Raw genomic sequence first — 24,262 nt, 5'->3', positions numbered from 1 at the left:
CTCTGCTTGGAGATTACCTGTCTGATGAGCTGCTTGCCTAATGAGGTCTTAAATTTCCGACGCCTGATGGGCAACCCGAGTACCGGGCAGAGCTGCGTGAACAGAGTCATGCTCTCCTCTCGGCCAAGTGCAAGACCAGCAGGCTGGCGCTCCCCGCCCGCACGGTCCATCAGCCCGGGCTTCCAGGGCCGTAAGTCAACAGGGTCGGGCGGACAGCTGTCAGAGACAGGAGCGGGGACCGCAGAAGAGCTTAATGAAATTTTATTTGGAAAATATGGCAAGAATCTAAGGCACTTTAAACATTTAAATACATGTAAGACCAAAGTATATGCGACGTGGTAGAAGGGAGTCCATAAATACGTGGAGAACTACACTAGGCTTCCCTAGAGGCAAGTATATCGCCAATTCCTCTAATGAGATCCAACCTCTGCCATTAGAGTGGACTTGCGCGATGATTAATAAAAACATGGTAACGTTACACGTAGTTCTGCATGTCTCGATGACTACGGAATATAAAAGCTGAAAATACTGTGTCAATTTCATATAGATACTTTTTATATAAAAAGTCATATAATACATCCACCTAAATTAACCGAACTGAAAACACCTCCTTTCATAAATGTTTTACTTTTCGAGAGTTCCATTTTTGATTTTTAAACAAGAAACCCACCAGACCAGGCCCAAGGTGCTGGTGACGATCAGTCATATCAAGGGCCTTACTTTACAAGAGTAAACACACACACACACACAAATCAGCACAACCTTCCTGGAATGGAATTTTCAGAGAGCTTTCCCATGGTTCCGCATGAAGTCAATATAAATACTCGTGGAACATTTTAAAAACGCCAAGCCGGTGAGAAGCTGATGCTCCCTGGCAGGGGCAAGGCGGGGAGAGAAGGAACGGACGCTGCCCGCTCAGGTCAGGTTACCATATCGCACGGCTGTACATAACGGAGCAGAGACTCGACAGCAACAGAGCCGGGGTAAGCAGCTTGGCGCTGCGGGAAGAGGGCTGGAAGGGAGACGACGTGTGCCTGGTGGCCGGCTCCTGCCGGCTCAGCTTCCACCGCGCCCCTCCAGGTGCCAGCCCTCCCGTCTGTGTGCTGGGGACTCAGGCACAATGCGCGTACATTCAGTAGCTGTCAGCCCAACAGGAACAGGTAGCAGCTCGACGGAGGCATGAAAATGGACGGCTTTTTGCAGAGAATCAATCAAATGAACTTCGGTGCGTGGGACCAGGAGATGTCTTCCTTCCCAGCCTAGGGGTGCCCTAGAGACCAGGAGAGGAGAAAAAATGGCAGCGGTTAATAAGTGACGTCAGGCAGATGTGTCCTCTGTGACAACGGAACCCCATCCAGCACAGCTGACAACCACGTGCGCGCCAGGGCGCAGGCAGCTGGGGCGCGGGATGCAGATCCAGCTGGGCTCAGCAGCGCCATGTCCGGCCGTCCCTGGGAGGCCATGTCCTGCGAGGGGCAGACTCTCGGACCACGGGTTGCTGCTCACGGTCTGCTTGAGGAAAAATGCCGGGAACGCAGGAATGTAGCAGCGTGCATTCATGGGCGAACCAGGTGCCATTTGGATAATTCTGCCCAGAATTAACCCCTTCATGGGAGGGCATCAGAGCATCTGTCTCCTGAAGACAAGCAGAGGCCGAGCCTCTGCCGAGCTCCCTGGCAGCACACCCGGCCATCTGGGGGGCAGAAGTCACGAACCCTTAAGTTCCAGGCTAAAACTCCCAGTTCCAGAATCCTCAGAGAACCTGTGTCTCCTGTCAACTCCCCGAAGAAGGGGGCCCACGGGCCTGGTGGACTTGAGCCCGTTCACAAACGCCACATGCGCAACACTGACCGGGGACGGGGCCTTGGCGAAGTTGACGTGGGCGTACAGAAGAACCGCGATGTCCTTGTGTCCGGCCTCCAGGGCTATGGAGAGTGCGGTGCTGCCGTCCTAAAGAGAACAGGGGAAAAAACAAGCCAGGGTGGGTTTCTCAAACTACCAGACCACTGAAAGGGAGCAAAACAAAAACTCTCCAAGAACTGTTAAGGTTCTCCAAATCTGCTCAGTCCCGTAGGAGACTCTTCTGGATCTTCGCACATCAGACACCTCATCCCCACTGCGCCTCATGGTGGTCAGCCTGGTGGTGTGCGCCCTGTGCACCCACGACAAAGGCGACAAAAGGGACTCACCCAACGACCCTTCCCACCAGCTGGGGGCTGTAGCAGAGGGTGGGGTGGAAACCTAGGTGTCTGCGTTGCTTCTCTTTACAGCGAGCAGGAAACACCACAGTGTGTGTTTACCACCCTGCCGCTTGCCAAGGATCTTTTAATGCTGCCCTTCGGGAGGGAACGGATCCTCCGGCCCTAACCGCCCCCATCGACCGCTGCAAACACCATCCACGCACAGTCACCACGTCCCGTGGCCTTGCAGAAACACATCTTACGAAAATCCGAGGGGAAACACTAAATCTGGGGAAGTCAGTTTCCGTTACATGTTTGGCTTCCATGAACTAGCCCAGTTTTGGATGCATGTCAAGGAGGGACAAAGCAAAACTCAGAACCCAGCGCCATTGACTGTCTGTCTGGTCTTGGAGTAAGGATGCACTGCTGGTCACTAGCAGTGGGAAACAATTCTCGGATGGTCAGCATCTTAGCGTCCTTCCCTCCCACCTGGAATTCTCTAAGCTACTTGCCCTCCCTCTTCCCTCCCCCATCCTTCTGGAGGTGACCAGCATTTCTGGAAGGCACTGTGGCTATGGGGCCTCTTATTACTACATGTACAGGCTGTTCTTTGCTAAGAAAAAGCAGAAATAAAAGCAAACAAACAAAAATCAAGACACACGCAACACACGCTGCTCTCAGGGACAGCTAAGTCAGAGTTCTCCCTGTAGCCCCGTGCAAATTAAGGACACATGAGACAGCTGCAGCCTCTTCACCCCAGGAGCCGTGGGCCACCCAGATGCCCGCTGTCAGCACCCCCGTCCTTGGTACGAGTAAATGCCTGCCCTTGGTTGCTCTGCCTGCTGGCTTTGGCCCACCAGGATCTGACACTTAGTGCAAGCAAGGATATTTTCCTTCTAACTTTCTAGTGTTTTGAGCTGAAGGAAGCTCTGGGCCAAACCCATGCTCCATGGAGATAAACCTTCCAAAGCAGCACTTCCACCCAGGGCACCACCCAGCTATCAGTCCCCGTGCCTTCACCTATGGGCACTCCTCCCCTGTGGCCTGGAGACATGCAGAGGCAGAAGCGCTCCTTGTGATGGTTCCCAGGCAAGGCGTTATCTGGAACAGGGACAGCGTGGGAACGGGGAGAGTAGACAAGGGTTATGATGACAGAAAAGCCGGAGCAGGAGCGGGAGACGTGCGTGAAGGAGCCAGATGGTCTGGAGGGCCAAACTGATGAGATGCACAGGTGAGTCCCTCTGAGGGGCCCCAGTGAAGGGCACGCTTGAGTTCCTTCCAGGGGCGGGCAAGTGCTTCACTGTGGTGACAGCTGGCTCTCATCACCTAAGAGCCCCAGGCCAGAACAACTACCAATCCAGCTTCCCCAGCATTCTGGGGGGCCGGTCCTCTCCTCTTCATGGACCTGCAAGGCGCCTGCACTCCATCTGCTCTCTGGCGTCTGTGCCTTCCCCTGCCGCGTGCTGGCTCTCGGATGGGCTCCTGTCTCGAGCGTGGGCGCTGAGGCCTCACCTTCCTGCTTTCGGCTCTGGTTACTGGGAGTGGAAGTTTGCACACAGGAGATGCTGCGGTGCTGGGCCGGGAAGGGCGGTGGCTGACCACAGCATGAAATCCCCAATGAGCAGCATGGAGAATGTGCCCTTGCCCCACTGCCAAGGGGCCCTGAAGACCCCTGGCGGGCAGACCCCGCGGAGGCCGTGTCTGTTCACTTACGTTGTCCTCCAGGTGGCCATTGCAGCCTGGCTGGGCCAGCAGCAGCTTGACGATCTCCACGTGCCCGTGCTCGCTGGCGCACATGAGCGCCGTGGAGCCCTCATCGTCCTGGATGTTAACGTCAGCCCCGCAGGCCAGCAGGCCCTTCACCATGTCGATCCGCCCGTGGCTGACGGCCAGCATGAGCGCTGTCTGTCCCGCCTGCAGGGAGGAAGGGCAGTGGGCGCATCAGCAGAACAGCATAGACCGGGGGGGACAGCGTGATAACAGAGGGCACAGAGCAGACGTGGGAATCATCTGGCGCTGGGTGGCAGCAGGCACAGAGAAACAGTTTCTTGTTCCGAGCGCTGAGCTAAGTACGATCATCCAGCAGCGCATCAGTGCTGCCCTGTCTCCAGGAGGGTCTGTGTCCCTGCAGCGAGGAGCCGGGAAGTTCAAAGGTACTGAGAAGTCCAACTAGACCAGGGCCACTGTGTGCCCAGCACAAAGACACTACGGATCGGAGACAGAGGGAACGGTCACCTCCAGGTGTACGGTGGGGACTCCTGGGCCCTGAGGTGGGCTGACCTACACAGTGCATGCACCCTGCTCCAAACAGAGGCAGCACGCAAGGCCAAGGAGGGAGACGTGCACCATGGGGCACTGAAGCCACTAGGTCACCAGCATGTCTGGTCACACAGGGTGGCACGGGCTGGCGTGGGTGGGAGCCGTGTGAGCAAGGACCCCGGTGGCAAGGGCGCTCACCTGGCTGGCTTTGGCATTCACATCCCCGCAGCCGAAGAGCTCTTCCACAACGCGCATGTCCTTCTCAGCTTCCACGGCAGCCAGGGCTGCCAACATGATGGGGGTGTAGCCCGCCTTGTTCTGGTGATCCACGTTACACACGTCTGTAGAGAAATGAGCCTGGTCACGGAGAAGCCTTCCTACAGTGACCCTTCTCCCCACGGGCCAAAGGAACAGGGTTGGGAAGAGGCCTGTGAAATGGCCTCCAAGGCTCCACGTCCCAGAGTGACTTGGAAGGCACTATGAGAGCGTCTTCATACGCAACAGAAAAAAGTTTTTCTTGTGTCCAGAAGCAGCAGAAGTGAGAGTAAGCCTTAACGGCACCTCCTGTTTACAACTGGTGCCTGGACTGCAACAGCCCAGAGGGCTGGAGGTTGCCCTAAGTAATGACGGCTTTGAAGAAGCCACATAATGTGGGATGAGGACATTCATCTGTGTTTGGGGGATCATGGTTTTGGAATGAAGGAGGCAGGGAGAGCTATGAATATGAAGGATTTGTGAACGGTTGTGTAGATAACACTATGGTATCACCCACTCGGAAATCACGGCTCATTCTGAGATCCCAAGTTTGGTCCTCTGACTTGTGTGCGGCCCTTAGAAGCTGAGTTCCAACCCGGTGACTCCTAGCTAGCTGCTCTTGGAACTGCAGTCAGAGAAAATGCAGTAAGAAACTGCCAGGGACTGAGAGGCACAACAGACCAGACCTTGTCTGTTCCTGTAATTGTTAAGGAGGCATTGGGAGCTCAATTATCCTTTTTAAATTCCCTTAGCACTTTCTAATAAAATGAAAGGAATGGCAAGTGCAGGAAAGAAGCTTTCATGTGTGACCAAATACAGTTAAGATGTTCAGGAAGTTTCTATCGTGAGGAGTGAGAAGAAAAGGAACATGAAAACTTGCCTTATGCTAAAAAATAACTACATGGTAGAGACATGGTGGCATTTAAACACAGGGCGTGTTTTTTAACATAGAAAAGGAGAAATAAAAAGCTCTGATGGAGAAGTGTGTGAGCTGACGAGCTCTCTGATGCTCCCCTCATCTGTGACATCTGGTTGTTTGCAGAGGCTGCGGTCACCTAGGTTCATCGACACGCCGTACGGGAGCCCCGGTCTCAGCCTGTGACGGTGGGCAGTAGAGGGTCAAGTATGTCTGGTAGTGTGATTAACCAAAGCCATGCAAGCATGGCATTGAAATAATTTAATTCACCAAAATATCTTGTCCACACAAATTTGCCAAGCGTAGATTAAATTGTTATTTTCAAGAGTAATCTGAAATTTTGTTTTTGGCTCTTTTGGATATTACCCATTTCTCTGTTTAAACAACAACGTGGGCTGAGATTATCACCAGCTCTGTTTATACTCTGGAAAGTCTAAAGGGAAAGAGGCTTGGAATTCCTTCCTCTAAGATGGAAGCAGTTTGAGCCTAACACAGCCCCATATGCTGAGAATAAGCAAACTCAGAAAGGGGGATAAATCTGCTTGGTTACTTCTCTGCATTAATCTAATTCCCCCAAAATGGAATAGAAGAAATTAGAGAGTTGGATCAAAAGTGTGGGGAAACTGGACACTTTTACTGCCTATGCTAAATCAAATGTTCACATTGTGTTCTCACTAATTTAAGACCGAGGTTCTATAAATTCTGTATCAGTCACATACTAGAAGTAAAAATATGTAGTTTGAAAATAAACCAGAGTGACTCGGGGACTGTATGTACCACTGGGCTATTATCATCGAACAAAAAGTTGGAAGTTCACCATTTTCCAAGGGCCCCTTCTACGCAGGACAGCCTTGCTTCACCTATAAGACGTGCAGTGGCTACATTCTGGGATGGGAAATTCCAATCACAAACAAGAATGTTCACTGTCCTCATCACTACGGCTCAGATACAAGATAGCACTTTTTCCCTCGGTAACAGGGTCTGTTTCGGTGGGAAAGGTCTGGCTTCCACTACAACCGGCCACAGTGGCTTTGCTGGTGCCTGTCTCGGCTAGGGGCACACCTCCGCCCCGCGGCTGCATGGGGTCGGGCCGCAAGGGCAAGAGCAGCCTGCAGACAGGCAGGCTGCCGCGGGCCCCCGGAGGGGCGGCCCATCTGGCTCCTGAGAGAGCACCCGGCCCGCCCGCGTGATTCAGCTCCAGCGGGGCCCTGACTCATGCCCAGCGCCGGGGGACACCTCGCCGGAACGCAGCCCAGCTGCAGCCAGAATGGCCGCAGAACCTCCCTTCCAAACAGACGTGGGGCCGGGGTCACCCAGCTGTGTTTCAAGTTCAAGCCTCCCCCGCTGACTCGAGAAGGACGTCCTCGCCGCAGGGCGTGGAACGGCAACGGGAGGGGCGCGCGGGCTGGTCCCGGGGCCGAGGAGGGGTCGGCACCCGCGCAGGCCGACAGGCGCACGCACCGGCGTCCAGGAGCAGCTTGACGATCTCGAAGTTGGAGTGCGACACGCTGTAGTGCAGCGCCGTGTTGCCGTTGCCGTCGGCCATGTTGATGACGTGGCGCAGCACGTCCGGAGAGACGGCCTGGAACGCCGCGATGTAGTCCCCCACCATGGCCGGGCTGGCGCACTTCTGACTGGACACGCGGAACCACTCGTGCTGCAGGGTGTTCAGACAGAACCGCTGCCAAAACACGCAAGCGGCCGTTAGTTCTTCTATTTCTGGCCCTTCCCGAGACGCTGCTGAAAGCCCCAGAAACGTGGCCTTTTATGGTCAGAGAGGACGCAGCCAGAGCTGCCGTCCAAGAAGCACCCAGGAAAGCCAGGGCCCGAAGACGAGCCTCGAAGTCCAGGCTGGGGCGTCCCTCCCGGCCTTCTACCGTCTACAGAAGAGGCCACGCAGCCCTGCTCAGGGGCTCCGCCAGGAAGGGGCCAATTCTGGCTCTGCTACTTGTGAGCTCTACTCCCCTGCGGACGAGAATTCCCTGTGCCTCAGTTCACTCATCTGCAAAATGGGGGCAATAAAAACACCTCTTCCCCACTGGGCTCGTGATGGGGACAAGCGAGGCCATGCGCGTAACACCACGCAGGACTGGCGCCATCGATTCTCGAACTTACTATCATGTCCTTCCGCTGGCCCTGCACGTGATTTTCAGAGGGCTCAGGGCAGGAGAGGTTATCACCCTCACTGCCTGCTGCTGCTTTCTTCCCAGTCAGACCGCCCTTCACTCCTTCAACACGCCCACGGCCCTGCGCCCACAGGACCACGAGGGTGTGGCCAACCCAACTCCCAGGCCAGGCCCCAAGACAAACGTTCAACCATGGAAAGGGATTAAAAAGCAGGTTCAAAACAGGTTACATCTCCCATTTAGAAGCGTCTGCATCCCACCGTGACCCCACGCATGTCTTCCCTGAGGCTGTGGCTGCATAAGGGCGAGGCTCACTTCACGAACAATGAAGTCAATCCCGGACCCGTGAAGTTCGCATGCGCACTGCCGGGGATGGAATCCCGGACCCGTGAAGTTCGCATGCGCACTGCCGGGGATGGAATCCCGGACCCGTAAAGTTCGCATGCGCACTGCCGGGGATGGACTCCGGGACCTCTGAAGTTCGCATGCGCACTGCTTGGGGATGCGCGGAGCTAGACGGCGTCTTCCAGGAGCCCTTCCTACAAGCGATAACCGCTCACCTGTGCTTTGCTTACTCTTTCAAGGGTTAGAATTATACTAAAGAAAAATGGAACGCCTAGGTCACCAGCACCAGATGATCCGGTTTCAGCCCGTTCAATCATATATTGTGGCACTTGATGAAAAGGGTCCTGGGTGGGGAAAAAAAAATTCATCTACTGTTTTGTTTTCTTCCGCTCACTCTTATGCATATTCAGACTTCTGTTTCTCCAGAGTCTGTCCTCGTGTGGAAAGAGGGAGCTTGAGTCATCTGGGGGCTGAATTCTGTTACTGCCGTGTTTGTGGGGTCCTGTTCTGGTTCTGAGCCCTGGCGCTGTGACTGTTCGTGCCGCTACCAGTTTTCAGGGCAAAACCCCTTACAGACGTTTTCACCAAATGAGTCCCATTTAACCAAAAAGGAACTGGCCGCGGAGTGTGTGGTGACAATACGCTTGGTCCTCTGGGGCCGGAGAAATGGACGTTCTCCCGGAAGACCGCAGGACCCGGCGTTTTAAGAGGGGTCAAAGAAAAAGTACATTATAGCTATCGGATCGCGGATCCAGAAGCACCAGTTTTCAGTTCAGGTTCAGCCTCATGGGAAATACGAACACAGCAGTGACATTTCATGGCTTTGCTCTCTGTGACTGAAGCTTAGACACACGTTTAGTTTATACGGATGGAGCTCTGTCTGCCCCCGTCCAGGGATTTTATTTAGTATTTTCTTCTGTAAACATCACCCCCTGTGCCTTTCTCAGCACACTCATTCAATGTCAAGACACAGCTGGCTCTGTGAAATTCAGTTTCCATAGCAATATAAACAAATCTGAGATGCAACCAGAACCTTTAAAAAAAGGGTGTCGTGCGATCAGGTGACGGGATTCAGAGAGGATAAATAAAACAAGGACCAGTATTCCAGAGGTATCATCTGGCCTCAGTACTAACTAGTAGCTAGTTAACTGACTCTGGACAAGACACCTAATCATTAGGGCCTCCGTTAAAACAGAGTAGACGAGGACAGAGTGGCCTCACAGGCACGCACGCCCATGTGCCTCTCACGCCCGTGACAGCTGTCATAGTCCTTCCTCAGACTGTGCGTGTTGTCCACGGGGAAAACTGTAGCTTTCTGGCATGAGACTCCCTGAAGTCCTTTCTAGTTCTAACATTTTGGTTTCATCACTCTATAATCCTGTGAGACTTTCATATCAACTTTCTCATTCGCTGCTGACTTCAGTTGTGCAGCAAAAAACCTTCACGCTGACAAGATGCCAAGATTCAAATGCCAATTCTGTCTAACGTAACGGGAGGGCCTCCGTTTTCTCAACACGCTGAAGAGAACTGTCAACCAGAGGGCGGGAGTGACCTAGGAGAGAAGCTGCACCTCAAAACTTCAGCAACCCCTGAGGGAGAGCGACATACTTCGCCGTGGTATCAGATTCACCACTGCCCCAGAAGCGCTCCTCTGTCCTGGGCCATGTCCTTGCTGCTCCCAAGGCAGCCACCAGCTTCTCTGCTGTGTGCATCCAAGTCTCTCAAGTGGGCAGAGATGACAAGTGCAGTGACTCCGGAATTTAAAAATAGTGGCTGCCTGCATTCCACACAAGAACATAATATGCACTTCCATAATTGAAAGGAATGCTGACCTCAGCCCAGTCAGGTTGCTTTTGAAAAACCATAGGCCAACTTAAAAAAAAAAAAAAAAAATTCTGGTGACTCTTCTCCCTGGATCACAAGGTTCTGTGAGCGGAAGCAGAATGTGTTGAAACCTGACGACCAGCTGCAGCTAGCCCTCCCTCCCCTGTGCAAGCGTATGGCTCATGGAGCCTGTGTCGCCGAGAAAAGTACAGGGTGGGGCTGTCTGCTGCGGGGCCTGAGGGAAACATTCAGTATGAGCAGGGGGGCATGGTGCTCACTTTGCTTACGCGAGCCAGAAATAGTTCAGGGGCAAAGCATGTGGGTGGCAACAGCTCAGGGGCAGGCTAGAGACACCTTGACTTTGGTCTCCACTTGAGCACTTTGTACAGACTGGGGACAGCATCTAGAGGACAGACTCACCATATCCTTGCTGGTCAAAGCTTTGGGGTCATTTATATTATTTTTCAGCAAGTTGCAGGCAGACAACATCTTTTCACTTAATTCATACCTAGGACAAGATAAAAAGAAAGAGAGCTCACGACTGGCCACCCCCGGAAAGGCATTTTTATTGCAGACTTTATACCCCTTTAAAAGACAAGAGGCCTCGAGCGGACCTCCGCAGGTTCGTGGTGGTGCAAGGTGCCTGCCTGGAGGTCGAGCAGGCCTCCCTAGGTGTCCGAAGACGTACAGAGCCACTGTCTCCGGCCAGAGTTCGGGCCTTTCCATATGGTGGCTCAGGCCTACCTGTTCGGCCTTTATGACATTCTGGAATAACATCTGGAACTTTTTAGTCCTTTTATTCTAAGTTCTTAAAAATATTTTTACTCTTAAAAAAAATGTTTTTACTCTTAAGGGGTTGAAGAGGTCAGAATTAGCACATATGCATTATGCAGACCAGTAAACCACATGTCTGAACTCAGAAAGTGTTTAGCCCCCATGAAAATCTACACTGAAAAATCAGATGGCATAGGTAAATAAATGATAGCTCAACAAAACTGTTAAAAAACAAAACAAAACACACAGATGACAAGATCCTCAGCCATGTGAAAATACTTGGAAATATAAACTAGAAACACTTACCTTATGTTAATGAAGTTAAACTCTGATTTGCAAAATTAAATAGAAATTTTCTGAAATGTTCTGCTTATATTCCACACAGTGAAAAACCGTCTTGAAGTTTTCATATGTCCTATTCTCTGTTTTACAAGTACTGACTCCACATTTGCCAGCCGTCTTAAAACGTTCTGCACCGTTATGCACGTGTTTCAGCCAACGAGAGTGTTTACTTGGTACTTCAGCTGCTGCTAAGGAGACTCCCAAACCCATTCTGGTGGGGTTCCCTATCACTCAGTGAGCAACAAAACACAGACGTGGGACCGATTACATCATCTCTGCAGTGAATGAGAGCTTTGGCAGGGCTTAAAGAGCCGCTCTTTTCGCACACGGCGACCCCTTAACAGTACTGACCTATATCAAGATGAATGGCTAATGATAAAATCCGAAATCTTAAAAGACATGTGCTGGCCACACTAAATCCTAACGTGCCTTCAACTATAAGGTGGGTTATGCGAACACTGGACGCCTTAGGGGTGTGGAATATTCTGTGGCTGGTGGCTCCACAGAGAGAACTAGCTAGCAAACACATTTAAAGAAACAAAGGTAGCAGCCTGATGAGGCCCATCTTTTTGCTCCTCTGAGAGATCTAGGAGCAATCTCCCTCCCCTGTATTGATTAGCGGCACGACAGGACGGCTGCACCCTTGACCACAAAGTTCAGCTTTCCTTTGAGGATGGGAAAGAGCCAACCAATAGTGACCATGGCGAAATCTCCTAATCAGCCAGTTCTCTTGCCAAAGGCACATTAAACGTGGGAAGGGTTAGGGAGGGGAGGGGAGTGTACCACACCTCTCTCTGATTTCCACCTTCTCAGGTTCACATTCTGGAACCTGCATCTCATCTTCCACCCTGGCGGACTTGAAACCTTCAACATTAACGGCATGGTGCCCTTCCGCCATTCCCCGAGTGTCTTCATCCTCCTCTTCCTCCTCCTCGTCTTCAGGAGGGTACTCACTGACATCACACTCGTCATCTGACTCGGAGGAAGAGCTTTCATCCGAGCTGGAATCATCACTTGAAGTTGTTTCATACCTAGGTGGCAATTGGGAGTTCAGGAGAGGCAAGGCGTACCCCGAAAGACCCCGTGACAGAAACTCTCAGGCAGGGAAAGCAGCTGACTCCAGACATCTGACCAGTGGTTTTAGACTCTGCATTTAGAAGTTCCAAGGAAGGTCTATTTAAAAATCTGGTGGTTTTGAATGGGCTCTGACTGAAAAGGGAAAACTTGAGTTGCCCGTTGGTATCATTCTACCACTTGGAGGAAAAAAATATGTCTATGTAGCACCTCTGGCCCAGGATGCACTAACGGAAACTCACTCATGAAGCCAGGTGCGCAGTGGTTCATTTTTTCTGGTCCTTTATTTTTTCCTTTCCTCGAATGTTCTTCCTATTTTGATCCACCAACTGTCTCCATGTCATGGTGAATGGATTAGGTAAGCACTCGACTGTTCCTCTGGAACAAGCCGCCCTCCAGACCTCCTGGGCCACACTACCCAACTAGACTTCAAAGCTCAGAAACTAGGCCCCATTCAGTTATATCTTGTCATAAATATTAACTCAACTAACCACATTATTGCTTTCTTGTTGCGGCTGAGGCCGCATACAGACGAACAGATTAGCTGCTCTGAACCAACTGTAGGATGACCAACAGGTTTCACTATGTATCTGGCCCCAGTGAGAAGGAATAAACAGCTAACAGACATCCTGTTTAGCAAGTAAAGAACGGAAGGCAAGCCGGACTACTGGTCTACTGGGAGGCCCTACAGTTGCGTACGTAAACATGGGGAGATAAGCAAAACAAGCCGCTCTGAAGGAGTAGATGACCATCACCGGCCCGTGGAGTGATGCTCTCGCCTCTTTCTGTTTGTTCCTGAGTCTGATACAGACGAGAACAAGTTGTCCAACACCGCGGGACCCCTGCCGCCTGCTGCTTTTGTTGAAGACTACTGTTTTCAGATCAGAGGTGAGAAGACGTGAATCGCTCAGCGTCATCACGTGTCTTTTCAAGAGTGACACATCCTTAAAGATAGCGAGGAGAGGAGAGGAGAGAAGCCCAAGTGCACCTTTCTGAGGGGAACTTCCGTCACCAGTATGTGGCTGCAGCCCAGACCGGGCACCTTTAAATGGGACTTGAGGAGACAGGAGGCAAAGGAGACAGACAGACCATGTACAGACCAGCTGGTGTCACCATCTTCCCTTACCCTCCGTTAATGCCAACGAACTGAAGATTCTTCTTGGCTCCATTTGAATCTTTGTTGCCGTCCTTCTTCTTCATGATAGACTTCAGTGGGCTTTCACTGTTTGTACATACTGTGAGAAAGGGAATCAGGGTGAGCAAAATTAACACAACTCATACCCATACAAGAAATCTTTCTTCATGTTCATTTTTTTTCCTCTCATTCAAGTCAGTTTAGCCCTTGGCATGTGCACATGACAAGCTTGCATAAAATCCATTGGAAAGATGTATGCATGGAAAGGAATAATGTGAAGTTCTTTAAATGGGGATAAAAAAGCCCACCATTAGTACGACCAGACATAACAGAAGGACTGACAACTAGCATCTGTATCAGGCTTCACTGTTTATAAAGTGATATCCCATCTTATTTTGGCCTCAAAAACCACATAGGCACTAAAATGGGGATTATTACTGTTGTTTTCCCTCAGCGGGGAAAAAGGTCCACCTACCAGACTGCAAAGGAGTGAAATGCTACTTAACGTATTTCATAATTCACAAAATCAGATGAGTTTTCTTCGGGGGATGGCACACTCCTTTATGTTGAAATCTTTTAAAGATGTTCTGGGCCTATCTTCCTACCATTTCTTAGGTCAATGAGGCCTATGAGGCACCGTGACATTAGACTGCAGCGCGGGCAGCGCTGGTCCTAGAATCCTGAGGCCGAGAAGGGTTGAGTGAGGAAGGTTACCATAGAGGCCGGCGGCTATCTGGTCGTCCGTCAGGTTCACTGAGCACAGTGTGCTTTCCTGAGAGGGGAAGGCATCCTGGCCGCCGAGGGGTCTCCCTTCCATGGTGCCCATTGCTTGCTCGTGCTGGGAGGTCTGGGTGTGGAACGGAGCTCCTGCCTGAAGGCCTCCGCACTTACAGGTGTACTCCAGACTACTGCCTGTCAGGAAGGAGACAGGTGTAGAACGTGTGATATTACGACCAAATGAAATGAGCTAAACTTCTTTTTGTTTTAATTTTTGCAACTCTTCATTTTCTTAACTGCTTTTCTTCCTGTGTTTTTTTTTTGCATATTTGGCAGTATTATAGAAGCCACCCAAACTCAAACCCGAAGCCACCCAAACTAAAACCTCCTCCTTCTTTTTTCTTTTTATAAAAGATTTTATTTATTTGACAGAGATCACAAGTAGGTAGAGAGAGAGGAGGAAGCTGGCTCCCTGCTGAGCAGAGAGCCCGATGCGGGGCTCGATCCTAGGACCCTGGGATCATGACCTGAGCCAAAGGCAGAGGCTCTAACCCACTGAGCCACCCAGGTGCCCTAAAACCATTTTTTACTATTTTTGTAACCAGAGACGTATACAAAAGCAGACACCATGTAATGAATCCCTGAATGCCCATCATGGGCTTCAAGAGCCATCAGAGCTCTCTGGCCCCAGCTAGACGTGTCTACCCACTCACAGAGGAGTGCTGGGAAGCAAGAACTAGACGGTCTAGCACTTCTGTCCATAACGATTTTAGCATATATTCCTCAAAGAGCTCTTAAAAAATAATTAAAACGCTAAAAAAAAAACTAAAAAAAAATTTTTTTTAAATGTCTATTGCATATTTGGTCAGTAGTGACATTTCTCTGATGATCTCAGAAAAACTTTCGTAAGATATCTGAATGGGAATCCTTGCACAGATTTCCACTTGTTGCTCAGGGTTTTAAATTTTTGGATCCATAAATTTCTTTTTTCTTTTTTACCTTTTTTTTTTTTTTAAAGATTTTATTTATTTATTTGACAGAGAGAGATTATAAGTAGGCAAAGAGGCAGGCAGAGAGAGTGAGAGGGAAGCAGGCTCCCTGCAGAGCAGAGAGCCGGACGTGGGACTCGATCCAGGACCCTGAGATCATGACCTGAGCCGAAGGCGGCGGCTTAAACCACTGAGCCACCCAGGCGCCCCTCTTTTTTACCTTTTTAAAAGATTTTATTTATTTATTTATTTGAGAGACAGCAACCAAGCTTGAGAGAGCACAAGCAGGGGGAGTGGCAGGCAGAGGGAGAAGCTGGCTCCCTGCTGAGCAGGCAGCCCCAGGTGAGACTCAATCCCAGGACTCTGGGATCGTGACCTGAGCTGAAGGCATACAGTTAACCAACTGAGCCACCCAGGTGCCCCTCTTTTTCTTTTTGAACACAGGTTTCAAAATACATTTATAAGTTGAGGTATAATTTATATACAGGAAAATGCACAATTGTGGAGTTCAGTGACTTTTGGTGAATCATACATGCCTGTGTGACCACCTCCCTCATTAAGATACAGAACGTTTCTAACAACTCAGTCGGTGCGCACCGCCCCTGCCCGCCTTTGCAGACAACCTGCCCCCCAACCCCCATCCCAGGCCATGGTTCCTCCTCACCAGAGCTCCACGGGTCATCTAGGGATTCCTAGAACTTCTCCCAGGCAGAGCCAGCCCCTCCGGCAGGCACGTGAGGGTTCTTCATGATGAACCGACAGCTTCATGTCACCTGCGGCAGTTCTGCCTCTCAACCCTTCCCACCCTCTCCGTGTTCACAGGGCTCACGTGACATCATCACTCCCACCTGTGTCCTTATTTCAGCAAACTTCACCGTGTGCACTTGAACCAGACTCAAGGCTGCTGGCCCTGGTTCTACTTCCTCTATAGTCTCTCTCCTATGGTGCTGTCCACACAGGTCTCTCCTCCCTCCACGTCCTGCGGCACTTGTGTCCAGACCAAAGGATGCCCGCCCTCTGTTTTCTTGGCTTCCCGGGCGTCTCCTCCATAAGAATGTGAGCGCCCAGAGCGCCTCCATGCTCTGCTCGTGGTTGGGTCCTCTTCAGTGCCCACAGCAGTGCTAGGGAACGGACAGCCTTCCCTAAGTGCCTATGTGATTTGACGGAAAGTCACCAGAGTTCTGTTGCCACTGACTGGCAAGGCAAAGAACAACATTAAATGTTAAACTAGTCCTCATTCGCTGGGACCAGAGGGAATGTGTCTCCTCTATTGCCAGAAAATGTTTTTCGGATGGTACGGAAACTCTGGCTGCTCTGGAATGGCCCATAAACAATGGTCTGCACTCGAGCAGGGCCCGTGGTCCTTAGAGAGCATGCTCAGAATGAGACGTGCACCAGCCTGGGGCCGCTGTGTTCAAGTCAAACACAGGAAAGGTGCAGCAGAGAAAACCAAAATAAAGAGGACAACCAGATCCAAAGGTTTTGACCCTGATTGCACTCTAGAACCAACAAACCTGGGGGTGGGGTTTTTAAAAATACAGATACAATGAACTCTCCGTGGGGGGCCCAAGTGTTAGTACTTTTAAAAAGCTCTTGAAGATTTTTTAATGTGCAGCCAGGATTGAGAACCACCGAATTATTTAACAGATACGAAACGTGACAGCTATGGGCGCCTGGCCCGCTAAGTGGTAGAGCATGTAACCCTTGATCTCAGGGTGGTGAGTTTGAGCCCCATGTTGGGCCTAGAGCTTCCTTAATAAAAACTTGACTGTTGAAAACAGGAGTTTGGGGCAACTGGTTGGCTCAGTTGGTTAAGCGACTGCCTTCGGTTCAGGTCATGATCCTGGAGTCCCAGGATCGAGTCCCACATCAGGCTCCCTGCTCAGCGGGGAGTCTGCTTCTCCCTCAGACCTTCTCCCCTCTCATGCTCTCTCTCACTGTCTCTCAAATAAATAAATAAAATCTTAAAAAAAAAAAGAAAAGAAAACAGAAGAGTTTAGATGTCCCTCTCGTTTCAATCCATCAACTTGGACCATGTGAATTTTTAGGAATTACTGGAGTTTAGTTAATAGGCCTGGACTGTTAAGGGTAGAAGTCCACGACTACCACCAGTAAATGCTACCCCAACGACGTGGGTAAAGCCACAGGAGTGACCACAAAACACCTGCAGAATTCCGGCACTCTGGCCTAGCAGCTCAACGCTCCCTCCAGGTGGCCGTGGTTCCCAAAGGCACTGCTGTGAGCTCAAGAGCAGGGGACAGGGCAGCTGCCCTTCACGGTCTTCACTTATAATGACCTCATTTCACAAATTAACCAGATCAGTGATAACTGAAAGACAGTGAGTCACAGAAATCTCAGGGCTCTGGAAGATAGGAGCACCTCGAAGCATTAATTCGAAAGTACATGTAGCATTTAATATATGGGTAATTATGCTACCCAAGGCAAACTGTAACGAAAAATACATCAATTTGTTAAAGTGAAAACTCTGTGTATGTTCCTGATTTTAAAATACTTAGAATGCCACATTTAGAAATGTTAAAAGCAAACTATTTTATAAGAAAAAGCCTTCAATGAAAAACAGAGCTGGAGGAGTTTGTCTTTTTTTGTTTGTTTGTTTGTTTTTAAAAACAAGATTATCCTCTTCAATTTCCTCTGTGACATTTCTCCACCTAGAGTTTGTATTAGTTCTTGGTATATTGCACTGTGTATCTCTATTTGTTAGAAAATTGATTTTAAAAAGTAAAACGGGTTTTAGAACTGGCTCTGTTCACAAATCCCAACTCTCCTGCCATGCCAACCCATACTTTTATTTATAATGTCAAGTGCTTTCTGAAAACACACCCATGAACACTGTGGCCAGCTCTTAAACATGTATCTTGTCAAAATTTCAGCTGAACATTCTGATCTGATTTTTAAAGAACATGTAGCTTGCTTGTCAAGAAGCAGGCCTGAAATTTCTGAGTCATTATGGAGGCCATGCAGTCATTTAGGTATTTTCCCCAAGTAATAGTACGAATTCAAAGGGATCTGAATACAAGCGGTTCTTCCATAAAGAAAAGGGCTTGGGCATAAATTCATCCTTTTCAGCGGACATATTATTTGGAGAACAGACATTAGAGATTATTACTGAAGGATCACCTGCTTTTTGGTACACACTGCTTCTAAGAGAAGGTGTGCATCTTTGATGGAGGAGAAAGTGCAATCCCATTCTGATTCAAGGTTCAACATCCAGAACTCTGCCTCAAGGCCAATGCATATGGCCACCAGGACAGTCAAACCGATCTGGAGAGCTTCAAGGGTCAGGGCTGCAGTTTAATAATTTCTAGGGCCATTTTAATATTTTCCCGGGAACGTTCCAGACAGCTGTCATGGGTGTATCTAAAAATGGGTACTTAGAAATTAAAATGCTAGAGTGGATGAGGAATCAGCTTCTCCTTCACTACAACCCCACCCACGCTTAATTACAAACCATCCCAGGGCCTGACCCAGAAAAGCCACATTGACAGGCTGCATTAACTCAAGTCGGGTTAAGCATGGGTGTGCTTCCAGAGACAGCTAAAGACCTCATCTCTTCCCCGATCTCTGAGCACCTGACTGCAGCTGAACTCTGGGAACTTTCTCTTTGCACACTATCTGGTGGTTCACACGTACTGCCGTCGGCGATCGCTCATATTGCTGGTATATATGTCTTGGATTGGTCTAACCGGATTGCAAGTCCTTCAAGGCACAGACCCCGTCACCTCTCTGCTGCAGTACCACACTTTGCAGAGTTCATAGTCAATGCATAGCTGTCAACTGACCTTAACAGAGTATGGGACAGAGCATACTGTAAATACCTTTACTGAGGGACGCCTGGGTGACTCAGTAGATTAAATGTCTGACTCTTGGTTTCAGCTCAGGTCATGATCTCAGGGTCCTGAGACAGAGCCCCGTATCGGGCTCGGCGCTTAGTGCAGAAGCCTGCTTGCCCCTCTCTCTCTGTTCCTCCCCTCGCTCCTGCTCTCTCACTCTTGCTCATAAACAAATCTTTAAGAAAAATATCTTTACTAAGATATGAACGACTAGCTGCTTGGAGGAAGAATAAAGAGCTTTGGCCACTGCCCAATATCAACAAATTCACTTCGTCCTTAACAACCGAACATGCAAGAACTCACTTCAGTCTCAAAAACTACCAATCTGTATGCTTTAGCCAGAAATGAACCACATAGTTTAGGATTCAGAATATGATGTCAAAGTAAACTCGCATCTTTTTCCGGAGTTGCAGGGCCATGTCACCAACACCCACTAAAAACAATAAAGCATCAGTTTAAAAGAGAAGATTTTCACGCGTGTGTCCGTGGACGGGTTCACGAAGGTGGTGGACAGATTGCAAGCCCTTGTAAAAGATTTTCCTTTGGGTGGGGGTACTCTTCCCCAAGGCTTGTAACAGATGTCCCAGATCTGCAATTTCAATTTTTCTGAGTGTCAGCTATCTCTTTGGAGAATCTGATGAAAAGTGTTCAATTTCTTCACAAAACTGTTCACATAGCAATGGTTCCCAGATCAAGAAGACTTGCTCTAAGGCGGTCTATTCCAATAATACTTCTGTGAAAGAGGGCCTGAGTATGCCTACTGGGTGGCAGCAGAAAACCCAGGAATTTGAGAAAACACGCTCTCAGCTGAATCTTGGAAAAGAGCCACTTTTAGAGAATAATTCTGCTTTAAGGGCTTCAAGCAAGAAATATGGAATTCAACCTTCTCATTACACAAGAGGACATGGCAGCCCCGCCATTTCCTCTCTCAACCGATGCTGCAAGTTCCTGAACCACTTCCGGGTCAGCTCTTTCGACTTCCGGGTCAGCAGGCCCTCCTCTCCATCAGCCCATTATATACTGCTGGGTTTCAGAAGCATTTTGTCCAGATTATAAGATGCTCTTATAGTATTTATTTAAGAAATTGTGATTAAAAAAACCTCCAAGTCCTTGGACAATGGTACATTATTTGTGCTAAGAGAAACTCACTAGGAATGGTATTTCTATAAAGACTTCATTTCCCTGCTTGTGCTTTGGCTCAGGTCTCTGTCTACAAAATTGGTTTCACAGTTATGGGAATACTTTTTTTTTTTTTTTTAAATAAACCCAAGATAATCAAGGGTGCAAATATGGAAGCTGATTTAAAAAGCAGTTCTTCTGAGTATGAGAGATTAATTTTCTACAAACTGTGGCAGACAGTGAAATTATACTGTTACAGATAGTTTTGTTTGTGTTTGCTCAAAGAGAGTTAAATAGTTTGGGATTATTTGTAAATGCAAGTCATTCATTTATGATTTTCTGTCTCCAGAGGGAAAAAGGAAAAAAAAAAAAGAAAGAAAGAAATATTAACTTACTCCTCAAACCAAAACAATCCGACTGATTTACAGGAAGAATAAACATTTTTTTCCCAAGGTTTGTGTGAGAACATAAACTTATTTCCTTTTAACTTTGTAATTCCATAAAAGAAAATATTAAGTACAGGAAACTTATCACCACAAGGAATCAAAAGTGCTTTGTGGCTATCTGTACTCTGATGTTTGCTGCAGCATTACCAATGGTAGCCAAATTATGGAAGCAGCCCAAGTGTCCCTTGAGAGATGAATGAATCCAGAAAACGTGGTATGTATATCCTCTGGGCTATTACTCAGCCACAAAAAGAATGAAATCTTGCCATTTGCAACAACATGGCTGGAGCTAGAGCATATCATGCTAAGTGAAATAAGTCAGTCACAGAAACACAAATACAGTATGACCTTACTCATATGTGGAATTTAAGAAACAAAACAAATGAACAAAGAAAACAAGAGACAGACAAAAACCAGACTCTTAAATATAGAAAACCAATGGTTATGAGAGGTCACACATGAAATATGTGAAGGAAATTAAAAATACACTGAGCCTGATAATGTACAGAACCTAAAACTAATATAACACTGTATGTTAACCATACTGGAATTAAAATTTTAAAAAGGAACACTGAGAAAAAAATATCTTTGGTCATCAACAAATTCAGCTGTGTCAAAATGATGACAAGGTCTCTTGAATTCCAGAGCAATGTTTGTGACCTTTTATGTGAAATATACATAGAAAGAATATATAGGATTCAACTTTTGTTAAAAAAAAATTATATCTCTAAAATACAGACACACACACACACTTGTACTCACCAAACACACAAGGGGTTGCCCCAAGAGAGCACGAGGGAGTCTGACTCTTTAAGCTCTCGGAACCATTAATTCGTTATAAGCACATATCCCAGTTATTATTTTAAGAAATTGAAGGAGGGGTCTTAGGCATTATGGTACTACAAAAAAGAATGCTGTTTTGCCCATGAAAAAGGGACATCATTGGGGAGCCCAGGGGCTCCGTTGGTTAAGCTTCTGACTTTTTTTTAAAGTACAGTTCACACCTAGTATGGGGCCCAAGGTGCACAGAACCTGAGCTCCCAAGCCTGAGGTCAAGACCTGAGCTGAGGGGCACCCGGGTGGCTCAGTGGGTTAAGCCTCTGCCTTTGGCTCAGGTCATGATCTCAGGGTCCTGAGATCCAGACCCGCATCAGTCTCTCTGCTCAGCAGGGAGTTTGCTCCCGCTCCCCCTTCTGCCTGCCTCTCTGCCTACTTGTGATCTCTGTCTGTCAAATAAATAAAATCTTCAAAAAAAAAAAAAAAAAACAAAAACAAAAACCTGAGCTGAGATCAAGTGTCAGACGCTTAATTGACTGAGCCACCCAGGCATCCCAAGTGTGGAGCCCATTTGAAAAAAGAAATTTAAAAAGGGATCCCCTTAAACATCCAATCTAGAAAAACTGAGAAGTCTCTGGATTGGGCACAAATGCATAATTCAATTTAGGCTTTGTTTTTAGCTTTTATACAGACTCTGAAATGACTCAGCATTGAAAAATTTATTCTACTTCTTTTGTGTTTTCCCATTTGTACTGATCTTTCTTTATCTTGATAAAACTCTTAGTTGGGGAGGCATAATAAATGAGGGGAAAAGGGGACAGCCAGAATAATGAAGATAAACATGTGGATGAAAAACAAGAGACCATTTGCGCAATTTTTGCTTGGCAATTTGTTCTGTACCTACATTTCCATTTCTGGAAGCAGCAGAAACAGTGGCAACAACGACAGCCGGCATGTACTGAGCCTCTACGCTCGGGCTGCAGACTACGACAAATGCTTTACCCACACCGACCCATTAAATGTTCACTTCGACCCCAGGAAGGAAACAAGGACATCTTGTCCTAGGGCCACAGAAAGAAGCTGAACCCAGAAGGTCTGGCTTGAGAGCCCAAACCTAGCTTTTCTTAAAAAAAAAAATCAGTACCAGATTCCTGTAAGTGATCACTTATATGCTCTTTTGGTGACGTCAAACTCCAATTCCACATCATTTCATTTGGGGGAGAAAATGTCTACGCTGTACGTGCCTTTTGGTACAGAAACGTACTCTACACTGGGTGTGAACAATATTCCGCATCGTTTGGACCCCGCAGTTAAGCCCCAGGGCATCCTGACACACTTTCCCTCTTCACAGTGTTGAAAACCTGCACCATATCAAGCTACTTCAGTTTTCGGTCCATAGAGCAAACACTAACGAAAGCAAACACTAAGTAACGTAAGTTTAATGCTTTGCCCTCATCTGACTCCTTCTGCGTTAGGACATTAGAATACAAATGTGATGCGATGACAGAAAAACTTTAAAATTGTGCCCTGAGAGGGAGCTGCCACCGTGACCACAGAAGTGCTATTAAAAATATTTATACTTTTGGGGCGCCTGGTTGTTTCAGTCAATTAAGCGTCCGCCTTCCCAGGTCATGATCTCCGAGTCCCGGGACTGAGCCCCGCATCAGGCTCCCTGCTCAGCGGGAAGCCTGCTTTTCCCTCTGCCCCTCACCCTACTCATGCTCTCAACTCTCTCCCTCTCTCAAATAAATAAATAAAATCTTTAAAAAAATATTTCTATTTCTGTTCGAATGCTGCAGGTCTCCTCCATCTTAGCTGATTAATTCGGCGTTCATTTGCAGGGTCAGATTTAAACAGGGATGTCTGCGATGTCATTGCGACTGGAAAGGGACCAAAAAGCACGATCATACAGCCAGACAAAACCTTCCCCCTGTTCCTGACGCTCAGGGTGTCAGGCAGACGACCGCAAGGGTACAGATAAATATTTTTGGCAGGAATGTGAAACGGAAACCCCAATTTGGGGAGGAGGGAGGAAGCTGGCAGGAGAATGTTCTTAGTGGGTGCTCCACTGTACCATCTGTGTCTGGGGATATTTAAGAGTTTTATTTTGATTTCACATCTGACCTCAGAATTTTTAAAAAGAAGTGGAAACAGACCTATGATTACTTAAGCCTTTGCTTCAGTCCACATGTCATTTTTATCCTATTTACTCCAAAATGACCCCTCTGTACACTTAACTAGACTGGACTCTAAAAGGCAGAAACCCCACCCATTCACCGTCATCGTCATGGTTGGTTTTTTCTTCTACAATAAACGATCTGTCTCACAGCACGCTGACTAAAAACTAATATGAATTCGGGTTTGGAAGTGGACACGTGGGAAGACAGAAAAAGAGTCAATTTCAGTCTGTCTTAGCCACTACCCTTTTGACTGTAAAGGGAAACAAGGAATGTAAAAATGTGTCAATGGTTTACTCATGATTCAGTCCATACTGCACATTCACAACCAATTACATTCAGTGTGCACTCATCAAATCACCTGAAGCGTTTACCTGAATTCATTTCACCCGCAGCACCTGGTCAGAGCGGAGGGCGTGTTTTGGTAGCTTCCCAAACCTCAACTACACTTGAGCTTGCCAACCAAAGAAGCCCCACGGGACACACTACTAGCGACACCACCGAGGACAACAAAGGGCTCTCCTGATACCTCACGGGAAGGGTGCCCTTCGAATCCCCACTCTACAGCTGAAGCGTGAAGAAGGGCGACGTTCCCTCTCTGGGTCATGCTGGTTTGAGCGAGCGGGAGCGCCGGGAACAGAGCCCTGTCCCAGGAGGACACGAGGCCCGCTTAGAGACAGGTGAAAGGGAAGGCATATTAATGAGGCTCACACAGGGAAATATTATAGGTCGTAAAATCTTCCAGGGTAATTTCTTAGTTAGTTTCAGTTTAAGGAAAAATGGTGGTGAGCAGGAATCCCAATGAGGAAAGGAAGAGAAAGACAACGCCTTAAGCACCTATCACAATCGACCCTTCTCTGGGGAAGGTCCCTTCTCTGGCTCCGGAGGCCCGTATCAGAGAGGCCTCTCTGGAACCCCCATCTCCAGTCGCCGCCACCCCGACCATCAAGACTCAC

The 24,262-nt window shown here is 48.4% G+C and overlaps 1 protein-coding gene across 5 annotated transcripts in view; it reads right to left on the bottom strand.

Annotated features, from left to right (window-relative positions):
- Positions 1 to 244: 244 nt before the first annotated feature.
- The window catches only part of KANK1 (KN motif and ankyrin repeat domains 1), a 198,668-nt gene continuing 174,650 nt past the window's right edge, over positions 245 to 24,262 (bottom strand). For 4 of the 5 annotated variants that reach the window (XM_046022154.1, XM_046022155.1, XM_046022158.1 and 1 more), the window contains 9 exons: positions 13,945 to 14,142; positions 13,222 to 13,330; positions 11,810 to 12,052; positions 10,326 to 10,413; positions 7,072 to 7,291; positions 4,638 to 4,780; positions 3,894 to 4,094; positions 1,852 to 1,950; positions 245 to 1,270 (listed from right to left, as the gene is read on the bottom strand). In XM_046022154.1, coding sequence (XP_045878110.1) covers positions 1,208 to 1,270; positions 1,852 to 1,950; positions 3,894 to 4,094; positions 4,638 to 4,780; positions 7,072 to 7,291; positions 10,326 to 10,413; positions 11,810 to 12,052; positions 13,222 to 13,330; positions 13,945 to 14,142 — 1,364 coding nt within the window. In that variant the 3' untranslated portion in view covers positions 245 to 1,207. The remainder of the gene's footprint in view (positions 1,271 to 1,851; positions 1,951 to 3,893; positions 4,095 to 4,637; positions 4,781 to 7,071; positions 7,292 to 10,325; positions 10,414 to 11,809; positions 12,053 to 13,221; positions 13,331 to 13,944; positions 14,143 to 24,262) is intronic. The other variant, XM_046022156.1, reaches the window with a different exon arrangement.

This window comes from Meles meles, chromosome 11 (assembly GCF_922984935.1).
Source record: "Meles meles chromosome 11, mMelMel3.1 paternal haplotype, whole genome shotgun sequence".
NCBI lineage: Eukaryota > Metazoa > Chordata > Mammalia > Carnivora > Mustelidae > Meles > Meles meles.
The sequence above is the reverse complement of the archived record's forward strand: the minus strand, read 5'-3'. Positions and strand labels throughout refer to the sequence as shown.